The 15,812-nt window shown below is 65.9% G+C and overlaps 2 protein-coding genes across 2 annotated transcripts; one reads left to right on the forward strand and one right to left on the reverse strand.

Moving 5' to 3' along the window:
• The first annotated feature begins 47 nt into the window (after positions 1-47).
• CCDC154 (coiled-coil domain containing 154) lies at positions 48-7,329 on the forward strand. The gene is made up of 16 exons (XM_087865801.1): positions 48-320; positions 842-1,134; positions 1,223-1,412; positions 1,529-1,575; positions 1,859-1,954; positions 2,314-2,437; positions 3,928-4,029; positions 4,118-4,246; positions 4,324-4,448; positions 4,701-5,043; positions 5,626-5,745; positions 5,823-5,899; positions 6,152-6,269; positions 6,555-6,641; positions 6,912-7,099; positions 7,203-7,329. The coding sequence occupies exons 1-16, from the start codon at positions 48-50 to the stop codon at positions 7,327-7,329; spliced, it is 2,439 nt and encodes an 812-aa protein (XP_087721927.1).
• Positions 7,330-8,089: 760 nt separating this feature from the next.
• PERCC1 (proline and glutamate rich with coiled coil 1) lies at positions 8,090-8,878 on the reverse strand. Its single transcript, XM_045784778.2, has one exon. It carries the CDS (start codon positions 8,843-8,845, stop codon positions 8,090-8,092), a length of 756 nt encoding a protein of 251 aa, XP_045640734.2. The 5' UTR covers positions 8,846-8,878.
• Positions 8,879-15,812: the final 6,934 nt, after the last annotated feature.

The raw sequence follows: 15,812 nt of genomic DNA on the forward strand, positions 1-15,812 counted from the left end.
TGCTTTCTTACCGTGGCCGTGAGGAACTTGGAGGCGCCGCACGGCCCATGCCTGCGGCCTGCACCCTGTCCCGGCTCCTGGGGGCACCCTGTGTGCTGTCCCACCAGCCGGCCCGCGAGTGCCTGCACATCCCTCCCACCCAGGCCAGCCCAGCTCTCCGGACCCTACCCTGCAGGCCAGCTGCCACCACCCACGCCAGCCAGCTCAACAGCACCCCTGAGATCTTCCCAGAAACGGGCAGTTGGGGAGGCCTTGCAGGCCCAGCGGAGTCGAAGGCCCATGTTCCACTGGCAGTTGGGCCACGAAGTCACAAGGTTCTGGTGAGAAAAAGATGGTTCGAGAAGAGCCCCTGCCACCCGCCTGCCCTGCCTACTTTGCTGCTGTCTTGGAAGGGGAGGCGTGAGGGCAGGCGCTCCCTCTTCACGCCCCACGTGCTCCCCAAGGCCCCAGAGTCTTCCAGCCCCGCCTTCCCTGCCAGGTCTGCACAGCTCTGGGCAGTGGCTGAAGCCATACCAGGTGAGCCTCGTGCCAACAGGGGCCGAGCCGGGGGGACAGTCCAGGGAAAGGCCTGCACGGGGGTGCGGTGTGGGCCACCCAGGCGGCTCTGCTTCTTGAGCCCTCAAGGGGCCTTACTGCCCCAGGGGGCTCCCTCTGGAGCTGGGCAGGCAGGGCACGGTCCTGTTTCTGCTTCCTGGTGCTGTGTGTCCTCAGGCGGGAGCCTGGGCCTCTCAGCGCGAGCTCCCTGTTGTGGGGCAGCAAGAGCCGAGGCGTCCCGGGGCCAGGCTGTGCGACTCAGCCAGACGAGAGAGCTCAGTGGACACTCAGCCACGAGCTGCAGTGATTTGGTCCCTGTTACCCTGAGCCCCAGCTGGGAGCCGGCACCCTTCATCAGTCTGGAAGCCACCTTCTTGCAGAGCTGGCTGCTAGCAACCCCTCGTCGGGGGCTTCACCCCCCTCCCAGACAAGCACCATCACCCTGGGGGACCTGGGGCTTCCGCTCGAGGAAGGACTGGCCAGCCCTGAGCTCTTGAGTCTGGAGGAGATCTCTGAGAGGTACGAGTCCAGCCAGCTGGCGTCCACCGCCTCCATCCCGGAGCGGGACTCCCCTAAGCACTGGGCGCAGCTGGAGCAGTGGTGAGCCCGGGCAGAGCTGGGGTGGGAGAGCCATGCCGCCCGGCCCCGGCATGCATGGCCCGACTCGGCCTGCTCCTCCCCCGGCCAGGCTGGCCGACCTGCAGGCCGAGGTGGCGTCCCTGCGGGGACACAAGGACCGCTGTGAGCGAGCCGTGCTGAGCCTGCTGCGGGAGATGCTCCAGCTGCGGGCCTGCGTGCAGCTGCAGGACGCAGAGCTCAAGAGGCTGCAGGAGGACCTGCCACAGGAGGCTTGGGCCCCCGGCAAGGAGGCCCTCGAGGTCAGTCGCCCCCACCCAGAGGCAAGGCTCCCCTGCTCCCGGGACCCTGTGCCCAGCTCGGGCCCCTGTCTGTGCCGGCCGGGCCACGAGGCTCAGCCTCCCCTTCCTCCTTGCAGCTCCCCAGCCCCCAGAACCAGAACCAGATGCAGACCCTGGACAAGAGGTACCCCTCCCCCCGCACCAGTGGCACAGGCCTTAGTGGGAGGGTCAGGGGCTTTGGGAAAGCAGCGGCTGGGGTGGGACCCCAGAGCATCAGCCTTACCCCCGCTCCTTGTCTTGCTCAGGTAAGCAGAACGCATCCCTGGCCCAACTCAGAAAGGTCAGGGTTTGTATGAACGTAGCGGGAGGCCGGCTGCTGGGCCCCCTGGGCCAGGACTCTGACGCCCAGAGGCAGCCGGGAGGGCTGGCCAGGCAGGCCCCAGGCAGAAGCAGCTCTTATGTGCCAGGCTGGTGGAGGTCCGGGAGGCCCTGACCCAGATTCGGAGGAAGCAGGCGCTCCAGGACTCTGAGCGGAAGGACACCGAGCAGAAGGCCAGCCTTAGGTGGGCACCGCCTGCCTCCCTCTTGGGGGGCTGGCTCTGGACCCCCCATGTGTGGTCACTGGGAAAAGAGGCTTGAGCCCAGAGTCCCCGCCCCCTGCCCCACCCAGTCGCACTGGCCCAGGCCGCTCTTGGCTCCCCACCTGGGGACACGGAGGTCAGTGTCTTGCCCGTGTCTGTGTTTGCAGATGGGGTTATCTAACCCCTGCCTCGCCGGCCTGCAGGTCAGCCTGGGCCCCGCAGCTGCGGGCCTGGGCCCGGGAAGCATCCTCAGTGTCTCAGGGCCCCCCCAACTTCCTGGTGGCTCCCCAGTCAGGCCATCCAGCCGGCTGGGCTGCTGTGAGCTGCAGCTGTTGCCCTAGGTTGGCCGAGCTGGCCGGGAGGCTGGGGCAGGAGAAGCAGTTCCGGGAAGCGGCCTGCAGTGCCCTGCAGAAGAGCCAGGAGGACGCAGGCCAGAGGCTGGACCGTGAGGTGGCCAAGATGCAGGTACCGGGAGGGAGGCCGGGCCTGGGCAGCTGGGCGAGCCGTCCTTCCCGGCCACGTGGTTGGGCCTGGGGCGGGGGGTGACCCTGAGGTCCTGCACAATCCAGTCCGTGGCCACCAGCCACAGGTGGCTCCATCTGGAGAGAGCTAACGTTTTAGGTCCCTCGGTTGCATGAGCCACACTTCAGGGGCCCTTTGGCCGTGTGCAGCCCGTGGCGGCCACTCTGGCAGCGCCAAGATGGAGCTCATCTTTCATCACAGAAGGTCATTCTCTGGCGGTGGCTCTGCCGCTGGTCCTTCTCCCCGTCCTGTGACCAGCACCCAGATCAGAAAATTGAACACCGTAGGTCTGAAGCCCCTTCCTCAGTCATTCCCGGGGCGGCCCCACCCCTGGGCTGGTGCACGCTCCCCTCCTGCTCTAGACCCAGCCTCTTGAGCTCTGCAAACAGAGGCCGGGGACCGCGTCGCCGGTGCAGCAGGTGGGGGCGCCGGCCCCGTGCTCCCCAGCTGCTGCCCACATAGCTCGGCTGCCCAGTTTCGGTGGCCTTCCCCTTGCTGCTGCCCTTCGGGGAATTGGTGTCTTGGCTGCATTGAGACACAGTCCGCCGCCACAGTCGGGAGCTCCAGAAGGCGCCGGGCCCAGGATTCCTGGTGCGCCGGGCATGCACGTGGAGCGCTGCCTTTTCCCCTGCGTGCCCGCTAGGCCGGGGTCAGCAAGCTGTGACCACCACCAGTTTTCGTCAAGTGTGTTCGGCACGTGGCCACACCCAAGTATGCACTGTGGTTTCGCACTGGAACCGCAGAGCTGAGGAGCTGCGACCCAGACCCCGCGTCCCATACGCTTCAAACATCTGCGGGGGCTCAGGCCGCACCTGCCCTGTGGCCATGGGAGCTGGGCCCGGGCCTTGACACCTGGTCTCGGGCGCACTCAGACCCTTGGTGCCCCAGGAAGGGAGCCCGCGAGGAGGGAGGGGAGGGGGTGGGGCCCCACGCTGGGCCTGGCGGGCGAGGGTGAAGTGTGTGTGCTTGCACAGACGTGTGTGGGTCTGTGCACACATGTCGGTGTGTGCGTGTGCGTGCGTGCGTGTGTGCACAAAGTCACTCAGCTCCCCTGACTGAGGCTCCCAGCTCAGGATGCAGTTCCGTGGCTGCTCTGCCACCTGCCCTGGGTGGCATCTGCGGTCACCGTGAGCACTGAGCGTGGTCTGGATCCACTGGAGCTCGGCCTGTAGGCCCTTCACAGCCCTCGTGCCTGGCCCTCCGGGGGGACGTGTGGCCCCTGCCATCCATCCTAAGGGGGTGTGGTGGGCCCCGCTCTGCAGGGCTTGGGGACAGCAGGGGACTCAGGGCCCGGGGCCCTCTGTGACGGACACGGTTGGGCAAGAAAACAGAGCAGTCCGAGCTCGCCAGGGGGCCGGGGGGCCACCAGGGCAGGGGATGGACGAGGCAAGGAGGACGGTCCGACCACAAGGCAACCACACTGACTCCCCCAGGCCCAGGTGACCAAGCTCGGTGAGGAGATGAGCCTCCGCTTCCTAAAGAGGGAGGCCAAGCTGTGCGGCTTCCTTCAGAAGAGCTTCCTGGCCCTGGAGAAGGTGGGGGCCCGTGGGCCTGAGGCTGGGCTGTGACACCCCCCCCCCCCCGCGCCCCCGCTCACGGCAGGTGGGGGCTGTCTCCCCCCAGAGAATGAAGGCCTCGGAGTGCACCCGGCTGCAGGCGGAGAGCAGCCTGCGGGGGGAGCTGGAACGCCGGGGGCAGAGGCTGCAGGAGCTGGCCGAGGAGCGTGTGCGGGCGCTGCAGGGGCTGCACGAGGTGGGCGGCAGGAGCTGGGGGCGACGGGGGCGTCTGGGCAACCGAGGCAGGGGCTCAGGGCCACCTCTGCACGGCAGCAGGAAGAAGGCCGCCTCCTGGAGCAGTGCCGGGGCCTGGACCAGGCTGTGATCCAGCTGACCAAGTTCGTGCGACAGAACCAGGTGTCTCTGAACCGGATCCTCCGGGCCGAGCAGAAGGCCTGGTGGGTGTCCGAACCGCCTTTCTCCGTGGCGCCTGGCACCCTTGGACGGGAGTTCCTGTTGCCCCCGCGGAGAACTCTGCACGCACCAGGGGATGGAGCCCCGTCCGGGGGGCCCTGTGACCATTCTCCGTCCCCTGTTCCCCGGGGTCTTCTGGATGGTTCCGGACCCAGCAGCCAGGCTCCTTCCATGGCCCGGCTCTGAGAGGGGGCGGCCTCGGCTGAGGGACCATCTGTGTTGGCATCAACCCCCAGGGACAGCAAGGGGCACCTGGAGGAGAGCCGGGCCGAGGAGCTGGCCACCTTCCTGCAGGAGAGCCTGGAGGCCGGCCAGCTGGCCCAACAGGAGGCCCACAGTGTGCTGGAGCTGGTGAGGGCACCAGGGGCCAGGTCAGCATCCCCAGGGGGGCCCCTGCCTCCCCAGGCAGCCACACTCGGCCCCCCCCCCCGCCCCCCGCAGCTCCAAGAGAAGAGCCAGGCCCTGGAGGTGTCGCTGGCCAAGCTGGGGAAGCAGGTGAAGGACCTGAGTGACCACTTGGTGGCCCTGAGCTGGAGACTGGATCTGCAGGAGCAGACACTGAGCGTGCGGCTTTGCGAGGTGAGAGCGGGGACCCCGGCCGCGAGGCCCACCGTGGCCCCCAGCACACATCGGCTTCCATGGTGGCCGGCAAGCCCTCGCCATGGGCTCCTTCTTCTTTCCTGCCATGGTGTCGTTGACATCGTGTGGTCCACCCTCGCGAAGCCGGGGGCTCGGTGGCTCCTCGCATCCTCAGGGCTGAACAGCCACCCTGTCACCAGGACATCTGCTCTGACACCACAGAGGAAGCCCCGTGCGGCTAGCGGTCTCTCCCCACCCCGCGGCTCCTGGCCACCCCGACCTGCCGCCAGCCTCTGGGGATTCGCCTGTTCTGGGCGTTTCCTACAAAGGCGCGCACACAGCGTGTGACCGGTTTGAGTGTTCGTCTGCTGATGGACGCCGGGTGGTCACCCTCTCCTGCAGCTGGGGGCGGCTGTCTGTCCCTGTCCCTGCCGACGCCTGTGCCCCTGTGCAGACCAAGTGGAGCTCTCAGCTGTGTGCGTTCGACCCTCTTGGCTCCAACGGTGGCTCCAGGGGGCCCTGTCCATCTGTCCGTCCCCCTCCGTGTCCCAGCTCCGGCCCCCACCGGCGTCTGTGTTCCAGGCAAAGAGAGAGTGGGAGGGCTCGGCGCAGAAATGGCTGGAGGGCCTGGCGCAGTGTCAGCAGGAGGCCGAGGCGCGTCTGAGGGAGGTGCGGCAGTGCGTGGACAGCCTGCCCCGGCAGGTGGGTGAGGACCAGGGCACGTCGCCCCCGCCCCACTGGGCCGCCTGGGCTGCCCGCCCACCCCGCGTCTGTTGCAGATAGAGGCCGTCTCCGACAAGTGCATCCTGCACAAGAGTGACTCAGACCTCAAGATCTCCTCTGAGGGCAAAGCCAGGTGAGGCCTGACCCCCCGGGCCGCGGCCCACAGGACGGCGGCGGCCCACAGGACAGCCCCGCCCCAGCTCTGGGCTCGGCCCCCACCAGGGGCAGCCCGCACAGGTCATTGGGCTTTGCCGCCTGTCTCCTGCTGGGGACTCCCAGGTCCCACTGGAGGGGTAGCAAAGATGAGCACCCACCCCCTGCACACCCTGCCCTCCTCCTGCCCTGTCCCCCCCCCCGCCCCGCCCACAGCCTCCTATTCCCACAGAGAGTTCGAGGTCGGGGCCGTGCGGCAGGAACTGGCCGCCCTGCTGTCGTCCGTGCAGCTGCTCAGGGAGGGCAACCCCGGGCGGAAGATTGCCGAGATCCAGGGCAAGCTGGCCACGGTACCCCTGCGGCCCCTGTGCCCGTCGCGCTCAGCAGAGGGGCCCCGGGGAAGCCCCACATCAAGGTCGAGTGGCTCACAGAGCCCGTGTGAGGTGGGGGCACCTGTCTGGAGCCCCCACATGCTAGAGGTGTCATCACGGTGAAAGAAGCCAGCCTGAGCGCTGGCCAGGTCCACCGGACCACCCACTGAGGGACCAGGACCCGGTGTCAGAGGCCAGCTCCTGCCCCGGGGCCCAGGGTGGGGGCCGCCCTCATCCAGGCCGACAAACAGGGGCCGCATTTAGTTCCAGAACCAAATAATGAAATTGGAAAATAGCATCCAGGACAACAAGACCATCCAGAACCTCAAGTTTAATACAGAAACCAAGCTGGTGAGAGGCGGCCCCTGTGCCGATCCCGCCCCCGAGGCGGGTGGGGGGGTGGGTGTGGTTCCCGCCCCCCGCCCCCCACTCCTCCCGGCTGGCCCTAGCTCTGTGGGCTTGCCCACGTCCCTCTGTCTGCATGTCTGGCCCAAGCCGGGTTTCCTGGCAGATAAGACCCAGGTTTGTCCAGAAAGAGAAATCCCGGGGCTGTCCCGCCCTGCGCTGGCCGGATTCCTGCGTTCCCGCAGTGGCCCCTGCTCACGGCGCACTTGTCCGCAGCGCATGGAGGAGACGGCCAGCCTGCGTGACAGCATCATGCGCCTGCGGAGCGAGGAGGGCCCGTGGAGCCTGAGGCTGGGCAGCAGGGGGGTCCTCACACCGCTAGGGAAGCAGCGGTCCTTCGTCAAGGACGCAGGCCCCGGAGACGCGGTCCCCGTGAACCACTGGGGCGTGTATCAGGCCGTGAGGTGGGCTGTGGGGAGCCACCTTCTGGAGACCCCGAGGCCTGGGGTCTGGGGCGGTCCTGGGGAGGCCCCGAGGCCAGGGGGCATGAGCCGCGTGTCCGGGCAGGTGGCTGCAGTGGAAGGCGGTCCTCATGAACCTGGTGGCCCGGCGGAGGCCGAGCGTGTTCCTGGTGAAGTCCTTCTGCCAAGAGCCTGCACACCAGCTCACATCCGTGCCCCTTTCCCAGAAATAAATGGGCAGCTCCTGTCCCTGTTGGAGTCCAGAGCTCCTTCCCAGGAGCTCACCCTTCTCCTGCCCGAGCCCAGCCAAGCCCCAGGCCCGGCGCCTTCCTGGGTCATCCTGCCCACAGCCGCAGCATCCCAGAGCCCCAGCTGCTCCTTGCAGGCCCCCTCGAGGGCCAGCTGGCCCCGGCTTGGTGTCCCTTGGCCCCTGCCCCTTGGCAGCCGGCCGAGCCCTTCACACCTGTGCCGTGGCAGCAGGGAAGTGGCTCTTCCTGCCCTCTTCCAGGGAGCACACAGCGTGTTTGCTCACACACTCGAGCAGCGCCCCTTCTTCCTGTCCCCAAGAAAACCCTTGCTCACCCCGCAGTCGCTGGTCCTGCCACCCGCTGTGGGGCCTGGAGGAGGGGCAGCCCCAGGACCGGCCAGGTGGGCGGCTGCCAACCTGGACTCTCAGGGCTGGTCTGGATGGCCAGTGGGCCTCGCCCAGAGTGGGGCACAGTGTGCAGAACCTCTGAGCCCAGCGCCTCCCCTCCTGGGGGCGGAGCTCCGAGGGCTGAGGGCCAGGGTGCCTGGGGCGGCAGCTCCTGCCCGTTCCCTGCCCAGGTGGCCTCTGGCCTGCCCTCCCGGGCCTGGGAAGTCCCTACCTCAGCTGGCCTGTCCTGCTGCTGGCCACCTTGGTTGGAAGGCCCCTGGGGCTCCTCCAAGCCACACACCTTAAGGAAAGGCAACGCCCGCTGCTCCCGCTCACCCCCATGGACCCTGGCCCACTCGCTAGGCCTCGGCCAGCTGTACCCCGTCCAGGGCCTGGGCCCCTCCCCCGGGCAGCTCGGGACCAGTCTCCGCTGACCAGCTGGCCAGCAGGTCGCTGAAGTCGGGCATGCCAGGGTGAAGCAGGCCCAGGGGGCCGGGGGCCGGCTCCTCCCAGAAGGAAAGTGGCAGCTTCCTCTGGGTCATGGGGACGATGTGGCCGTACTTGCGCTCCAGCCTGAGCCGCCTGCCGGCCGGGGCCCCAGGTCCTAAGTACTGCCGCAGCCCGTAGTCAAAGAGCTCGGCCAGGGGCCCCAGCCCGCGCGCCTGCCCCTCGGGACCCCTGGGGGAGAGGACTCCGGGCTCCGCAGCCTCGTCTCCGTCTGGGGGCCCGCCCGGGGTCAGGTGCGCCAGGTCAGTGCACTGGAGGTCCCGGGCTGCGCTGTCGTCCGCGTAGATGTCGCAGGCGTCTGGGTTCTGCCCCTTGTCCTTGCGGCCGAAGTACCGCTGGATGTCGCCACTGATGAGCTCGGAGAACCGCAGCAGCTGCAGGGGCGTCTCCGGGCTGCTCGGACCCGGAGGGGCTGCTTCTGGGGCCCAACCTGAGGCCTGGGGGGCTGGGCTGCGGCCCCCTGGCCCCTCCACCTCTGGCTCCTCCTCCTCCTCCTCGTCCTCATCCTCAGAGGTCTCCTGGGGCTCCGGGTCTGAGGGCAGGAAGGGCCGGTGGGTGCGCAGGGGCAGCCGGAAGTCACAGAGAGGCCGGATCACGCCCGCGGCCATGTCCTCGAGCCTGCGTTTCTGGGGCAGCAGGTGCGGCTGGGGAGGAAGGTGGGGGGTCAGGCTAGCCCTCAGGTCCCCAGGCCTGTGCAGCCACACTCATGCTTGGAGCAGGTCAGACGCCGGGGAGGTGCACAGAGACTAGAGCTGTGGGCGTGGGGCTGCAGAGTCGGTTCTTGGCCAACAGGCCCGCCTGGTGTTGGCGGGGGCAGCCCTGGGAGCTGGGCCTGGCTGTCTCGAGCAGCACGCTAGGTCCGGGTCCCAGAGCCCCTGGGGCTTCGGGGGTCTCCCGGGCTTGGGGCAGGCCCAGAGCCAGGTGCTGTTTCCCCCGAGCCGTCTGACAGCATGGACGCCGTGCGGGCCCCAGGCTTCCATGTGCCCTCTGGCAGGGCCACAGGTGAGAGACCCAGGCACCCCGGGTTTGGAGGGGTCGGAGGGTCAGCAGGAGGCAAGGAAGGTATGTGGGTCTGGGGCTCAGGGCAGGGCGGGCGGAGTGGGATCTGGGGAGGTGACAGAGACAGGGGTGGCCTGAGGCCAAATGGGGCTGACTCTGAGGTTGGAACGCTCTGTCCCCTGGGGACGAGTGCGGGGGGCAGCTTGCAGCAGGGAGGCCCCTTTTGCCTCCTGGCAGGAAGGGAAGAAAGGGAGGGTGGTGTGGAGTAAGGGAGGAGGGACTCCCAAAATCCCACCCCAGCGAGGTTCCCTCGGGAGGGGCCGCCCGCTGCCTGCCGTCTGCGCTGTGCGCTGGCTGTCCCTCACAGTGCTGGGGCCCCTCTTCCCTGCCGGGGGTCCCGTGGCCCCGACACTGGGCCCTGGGGAAACCCACGACGGCGCCCTCCTTCCCCAGCCCCGCCCCTTGCCCTCCCGGTGGGTGGGTGGGTGGTCCGCACAGCCCACCTGGCCAGAAGGCCCACAGCCTCCCGGGGAAGGGGGAGGAGGCCAGGCCCCTGGGGCCAGCACCCTACCCACAGCCTCCCGGGGAAGGGGGAGGAGGCCAGGCCCCTGGGGCCAGCACCCTCCCCGTCCACCGCCCAGTCCGGCTCCTACCTGCTGCGGCCTCCAGCTCCTTCGGGGCAGACCCACCTCCACCTGGGCCCAAGCATTTATAGCTGGCTCTGCGGCCGGCCGGGCTGGCAAATATTTGGTGACTGCATTGTCATCGCAGACTGGGCAAATAGAGCCCGTTTGCTTTAGCGCCCAGCAACCAGGGCCCCGCGGGGGGAGCCTCAACCTGCCCGGGGACCGTGGAGTGTTTGCTGCAGGCCCAGCTGGCTCACACCCGGGCCGAGGACCCTTATCTCCACCGCTGATTGGGACCCGGACCAAGCCTTGTCAAATAGGCGGAAAATTAAATTTCATGCTATTTTGACTTCTGGAGTAGTCCTCTCTGGAGGGCATCCTGCTTCCGCGGTTCTCTGGGTAAACGGTGCTCCAGGCTGGCGGTCAGAGCCAGCAGGCCGGGGAGAGGAGGCCGTGGGGACCAGAGGTGGCAGCCTCTCATGCAGGGGGTCCCCTCTGACCGCCGGGCCCTCCAGGGCGCAGCAAGCAGTCCCACTGTCCAGGAGTGGCTGCAGGACTCCCAGCCCCGCGGCCAGCTCCTGCCATCCCAGAGCTCCCTGCACCTGTGTTTACAACAAACCCAGTTGACCCCTGCTCCCCCGACACAGGGCTTCGCCCCCAGGGTACGAGCTGGTTCTGCACCTTCTTCTGTGGGGCTTGGTGCCCGTGCCGCTGCACCCCACCATGGAGCCCACTAGAGGCATCCTCGTGAGCCTCCCCGCTGGGTTACAGCCGCCACCATCCGCAGGACCCCGGGGGGCTGCCGCCTAGGGCTGCCTGAGTGTCCTGGGGCCACAGGAGCTCATCACCCAAACTGGGGGCTTGGAGCAGCAAAGGGGCATTGTCTGGGTGGGAACCCATGCTTCCCTCCTGGCGTCCGCTGTGGGGCTCCTTGGCTGCAGCTGTCTCACCGTCACCCCTGTCCCCATCCATGCATGTCCCACAGGAGTCTCTGTCCAAGTTTCTCTCTTACAAACACCCATCGGTGGATTCAGGGCCCACCGGGATCCCGTCTGACCTCATACTCCTTACAGCTGCAAAACCTCGATTTCTGCATGAGGTTCCATTCCGAGGTTCAGGTGGACGTAAGTTTTGGGGGACAGTCATTCCCCATCCGTGGCCTCTGCTAGGTGCCTCGCTCCCCTGGAGCAGCCCCCCCCCCCGCCCGGGCCGGATGGGAGGACTCCAGAGTCCGTCCACTGTGGCTCAAAGCCACTGGTGCTTGTGGGCCAGCCAGGTTCCGAGAACAGGACAGCAGCCCCCTCACAGCTTGGTGGGCCCCCGGGCCCCGATATCCCTCCCACCAATGGGCGCTCACCCTTCCAGGGACGTCCTCCCAGTCCTCCCTGGGCCCTTGGCCTTGGCTCCAGGCTCTGCTTCTTTCAGACAGGAGACAGCACCTCTCCTACCTAGTGACACCCCATTACACATGGGGTGTGGGCACAGACCCAGGTCTTTCCTGCAAGTGGGGACCACGGGGGGGTTGCTGCTGGGCATTTCTTGGGCATTTGGAGGGCCCAATGGAGCAGTCATGAGGATGCCCAGCTTTGGGGGAGGGACAGGGAAACGAAGCATGGGACCCCTGCCAGGCTGGTGACTTGCCCAGGTGGGGAGGGGGGGTCTTTGGAGCTGAGGACGTCTCACAGCAGGTCATCTGGCTGGGCCAGGGCCCTGTGCAGGAAGAGCGCAGGTCCTGCGGCCTCCTTGATCATCACAGCCCCCTCCCCACGTCCCCGGGCGAGGCCAGGACACAAGTAATCTGTCTCGTGAGTCCAGTCTACATTTGGACCTCGGTCCCCAGAAACTGACCTCAGGCACAGCCACAGTTCTGCCCTGAGACCCCGTGTTCAATGACACTGTTGTCCAGCCTCTGGCCGTGGGGTGACCCTCCCCCAGCCGCTGCTGTCCCATCTGACCCAGCGCAGTCAGCCTCAGTCAGGCCTGCCGGACAGCCAGGGACCCCAGGGAGGGGCCCTGCAGGCGCCCGGACCGTGGCCACAGCGCCCCCTGCTGCCCCTCAGGACCGCCTGGGGCCAGGACCTGGGAAGGGGCTTGGCTGGTGCAGGTGCTTAGTGGCCCAAGGGGGGCCTCAAGGACCCGAGGGGAGCACAGTCTGGGTGGAGGCTCCAGGAAGACATTTGGGCTCCTCATCGGTGCCCTGTTTGGGCTGGGCAGTGTGGGGCTACGGACCCACCCACCAGAACGTCCCTTCCTGTGTGACGAGAGGAGGGGCTTCATGGAGGTGGTTTGCTCGGCCCTGATGGGACCAGGAGCTTACCCGTCCCATGTGCGTGAAGTGCAGGTGTCCCAGCAGAGGGGACAGCTTGGAAAGGCCAAGGCCACGAGGAGCTGGCGCCCCCATGGTTGGGTGGTCCCGCAGACGTGCATACCCTAATCCCCAGGGACTGTGGACATGTCACGGCACATGGCAAAGGGCCCTGCAGATGTGAGCCTGGATTGTCCTGTGGGCCCAGTGTCATCACAGGGGTCCCAGCCAGAGGGAGGGCAGTTAGGGTCAGAGGGGAGATGTGACCATAGGAGTAGGGTCACTGCTGGCCTCGAAGGTGGAATGGAGGGTCCCCGAATCTGGAAAATGCAAGGAAGTGATTCTCCCTTGGAGCCCCCGGAGAGCCGCCCTGCAGGCACCCTGATTTCAGGCATCCTGGACAGCACGATAATGCATCAGTGCTGTTGTGAGCCCCTCCGTCTGGGCTTGGCAGCCGCAGTACACTCCGCTGGCAGCATCGGCTGGAGAGTGGGGTAAGGAGGCGGCGTACAGGGCCTCCTGGCCGGGCCACGGCGTTTGGCCCTTCCACCAGCCATGAGGAGCCAGGGCAGCCTGGGCACTCAGCTCCGCCCTCTGTGGCTGGAGCAAACCTCGGGGTGAGGGTGGGGCTCTCACAGAGAGGACCCACCATGGTCACCACCCCCAGGGTCCACTCCTTCCAGGGCCCTTGTTCCCCAACCCCCCACAGGCCTACTTCTCCATCCTGGCCTCTGCCTCAGGCCCATGGTCAGTCGAGCTGGGGCTTTGCGGCGGGGGGGCGTCCTGCAAGTGGCTCAGTGAGGAGCTGTTCACTAATGCCAGCCACGGGAAGACTGTCCACAAATAGCCAGACCCTCCCTGTCTGTTTCTGCTGGCATAATCCCAATGCTTTTTTCTGCCGGACCAGAGACTGAGGGGGAAACCCTAGCCTAGGACAGAGAATTTTAGATTCGGGGGAGATACCAGAGCTGATAAAGATTTAGGAAGAGGAACCTAGGCAGTGTGGGGTGGGCATCTGGACAAAGGAAGCCTGAACCTGGAGAACAGGGAGAATACTACTGCACTAGTCCCAGCAGTCAATGACAGGGCCCCACAGAGCACAGCCTGAGGGAGTGAAGGTGGGTGACAGGCATGAGAGGGGCTGAAGAAGCAGATCTGAGGTCTTAGCAGGGGTGTGCATGCGTTATCGGCATCCTTGCTACTTCTGAGCCTGAGCCATGTTCAAAAGGAACGCAGGAGTCCGGAGTAGAGGCTGAACTCTGGCTTTTATCACTGGCAAGGCTGGGTCGGTGGAGACACACTTTCCCAGAATCACTGCCCCACACGTCCAGCCAAGTGTTGAGTGGCCAGGGCCAGGCCAAGTGACATGGGTGTCCCAAGCCCCCTGCTGCCCACCGGGACCTGGAGTGGGGCTGGGACTGACGCATGCAGGCTGCCGGGCTCGGGCCCCAGCACATGTCCCAGCACCCGCTTCCAGCCAGCTCCGGCATGGGCAGTGCCCGGCCTTACAGAGCTCTATGCCCGCGCGGCCCCTGCCAGCCCCTGGCCTGTTGTCAGGCCTCCGTCCCTGGGGAAGAGGCTCGGCTCTTCTGAAGGCGTGGACCTGCCTGTCCCCATGCACCCCATATTGATCTTCCTGGGGAAAATCAATACCCCCAATATGTCAGCTCTCAGGCGAACCGGCCCTGCCATTGGGCACACAAGGGCTGGGCCCTCCCCGCCCATTAGCGAGACATTAGACCCCAGAAAGGTTTCTCTGTGTGCTTTGAGATAATGGAGGCCGAGGTGTTGGTTTATGCCCCAAGGGGGTGGGGGCGGGGGCTCAGACCAGAGTCTGCAGCCTGGGCACCTGTCACAGACCCTGTGAGGTCGGGGACGTGGCTGTCTCAGGAGGAGGGCCTTGGAAAGGGCTGTGGGTTCGGGCCAGGGTCTCGTGAGGGGCTTGGCTCTGGGCTGCTTGCTGTGGGGAAGCAGGGGGCTGTGCGACGGCGCCTCCGGGACCCGTGTCCTGGACCCGCGTCCTGGGGCCGCCGTGACAAGCACCACACACCGGCTGACTCACTGCAACAGCAAGTTCTCTCAGTCTGGAGGCCGGAGCCTGAAGTGAACACGTCGGCAGGGCCGGGGGACAGCCTGTTTCGGGCCTTTCTCTCAGCTTCTGGTGTTGCTGGCAATCCTCGGTGCTCCTTGGCTTGGGGCTTCTCTGCATGGGCTCCCCCAAGTGTCTCTGTCTTTTCCCCTTCTCTTAGGAGGACACCTGTCCTTGGATTTAGGCCCCCTCATCCCGGGTGACGTCCTCTGTCCCACATCTGCAAGGACCCTATTTCTGAGTAAGGTCATGAGCTGAGGTTCCGGGTGAAGGTGAATTTGGGAGGACAGAGTTCAGCCCGGCACGGCAACCCATGTACGCTTCTTATCCAGGAGGAGGGCGGACGAGGTGGGGTCCGGCCATGGCTGGCGAGGGATGGTGTCCTTTCCATCAGCCAGGACGAGGGGAGGTGTCTGGTCTGTTTTGAGGTCTGGGCTGTGTCCGTATTTCGTGTGTTCAGATGTGATTACAGAAGGGTTTCATTACGAGGGGTCACACAGTGGCCTGATGCACAGCTGTCCTCGGAAGTTGCTTCTGTCCAATAGGAGACCCCAGCTATGCGCACCAGGCCAGTTCCCAGAGGCCCCAAGTTCGTGCCCTCCTCGAACTCTACACGACCAGGGCACCTGGGGGGCTCAGTCGGTGAAGCGTCTGCCTTTCGCTCAGGTCATGATCCCGGGGTCCTGGATTGAGCCCCGCATCAGGCTCCCTGCTCAGCGGGGAGTCTGCTTCTCTCCCTCCCTCTGCCTGCCCCCTGCTCCTGCTTGTGCGAGCGAGCTCGCTCTCTCTCTCAGGTAAATACTAAAATCTTTAAAAAACAACAAAGACTCCACCGGACAGATGTGTTTTGCATAGTGCATTGACCTACAATGGAGACCAAGTGACGGCAGGAACTGGGGACAGAGGAGCGGTCATTCGGACACAAGGATTTGCTTTTTTTTTTTTTTTTTTTTTTTAAGATTTATGTATTTACTAGAGAGAGCAGGCAAGCGTGCAGGACCGGGGGGGGGGGCACAGAGGGAGAGAATCCTTGAGTAGATGCCCTGGGGAGCAGGGAGCTTGACTGAGATCGTGAGGTGAGGCAAAATCAAGAACCCACTGAGCCCCCCCCCCCCGGCGCCCCTGGATTTGCTCATTCTTCACTACGAGCATATTCATTGCTCTGGCCTCGAAAGCCCCTAACAACCTGAGGGCAGTAAGGGTGACCTCCGCTGCCCCAGGATGGAAGGGTGCTTCCAAGCCGTCCCATTATCAGTTGTAACAGCTGTCCCAAGGACCGACCAAGGACTCCCCGGGCACGGGCTCACAACAGCCTGAAAAAGGCGTGCGACACCCTTTTTACAGCTGAGGAAGTGGAGGCTCAACAGATTAGGTCACCTGTCCAAGGTGTCTTGTTTTTGTCACCCATCTAAGCTGGGGTGAAGTCCCAGCCCCTACCCCTCTCCCCACCCCCACCTCTGCCCCCACTCCAGCTTGTACCCAATGCCCTCAAGCATCCCAACCAGGTGTCTGCATCAGCCTCAGTCAGCACCTCCACCCCTAACCCCTGAGCTCTT

The sequence above is a fragment of the Ursus americanus genome, chromosome 2 (genome assembly GCF_024610735.1).
Source record: "Ursus americanus isolate L20-20 chromosome 2, mUrsAme1.1.p, whole genome shotgun sequence".
Classification (NCBI taxonomy): domain Eukaryota; kingdom Metazoa; phylum Chordata; class Mammalia; order Carnivora; family Ursidae; genus Ursus; species Ursus americanus.

Bases quoted from the DNA above. Each gene is read 5' to 3' on its own strand.
- CCDC154 (XM_087865801.1), top strand. From the start codon at position 48: ATGCCTGCGGCCTGCACCCTGTCCCGGCTCCTGGGGGCACCCTGTGTG. The intron at 321-841 runs GTGAGAAAAAGA...GAGCTGCAGTGA, and splicing joins CACGAAGTCACAAGGTTCTG to TTTGGTCCCTGTTACCCTGA. The intron at 5,746-5,822 runs GTGGGTGAGGAC...CGTCTGTTGCAG, and splicing joins TGGACAGCCTGCCCCGGCAG to ATAGAGGCCGTCTCCGACAA.
- PERCC1 (XM_045784778.2), bottom strand. From the start codon at position 8,845: ATGGCCGCGGGCGTGATCCGGCCTCTCTGTGACTTCCGGCTGCCCCTG.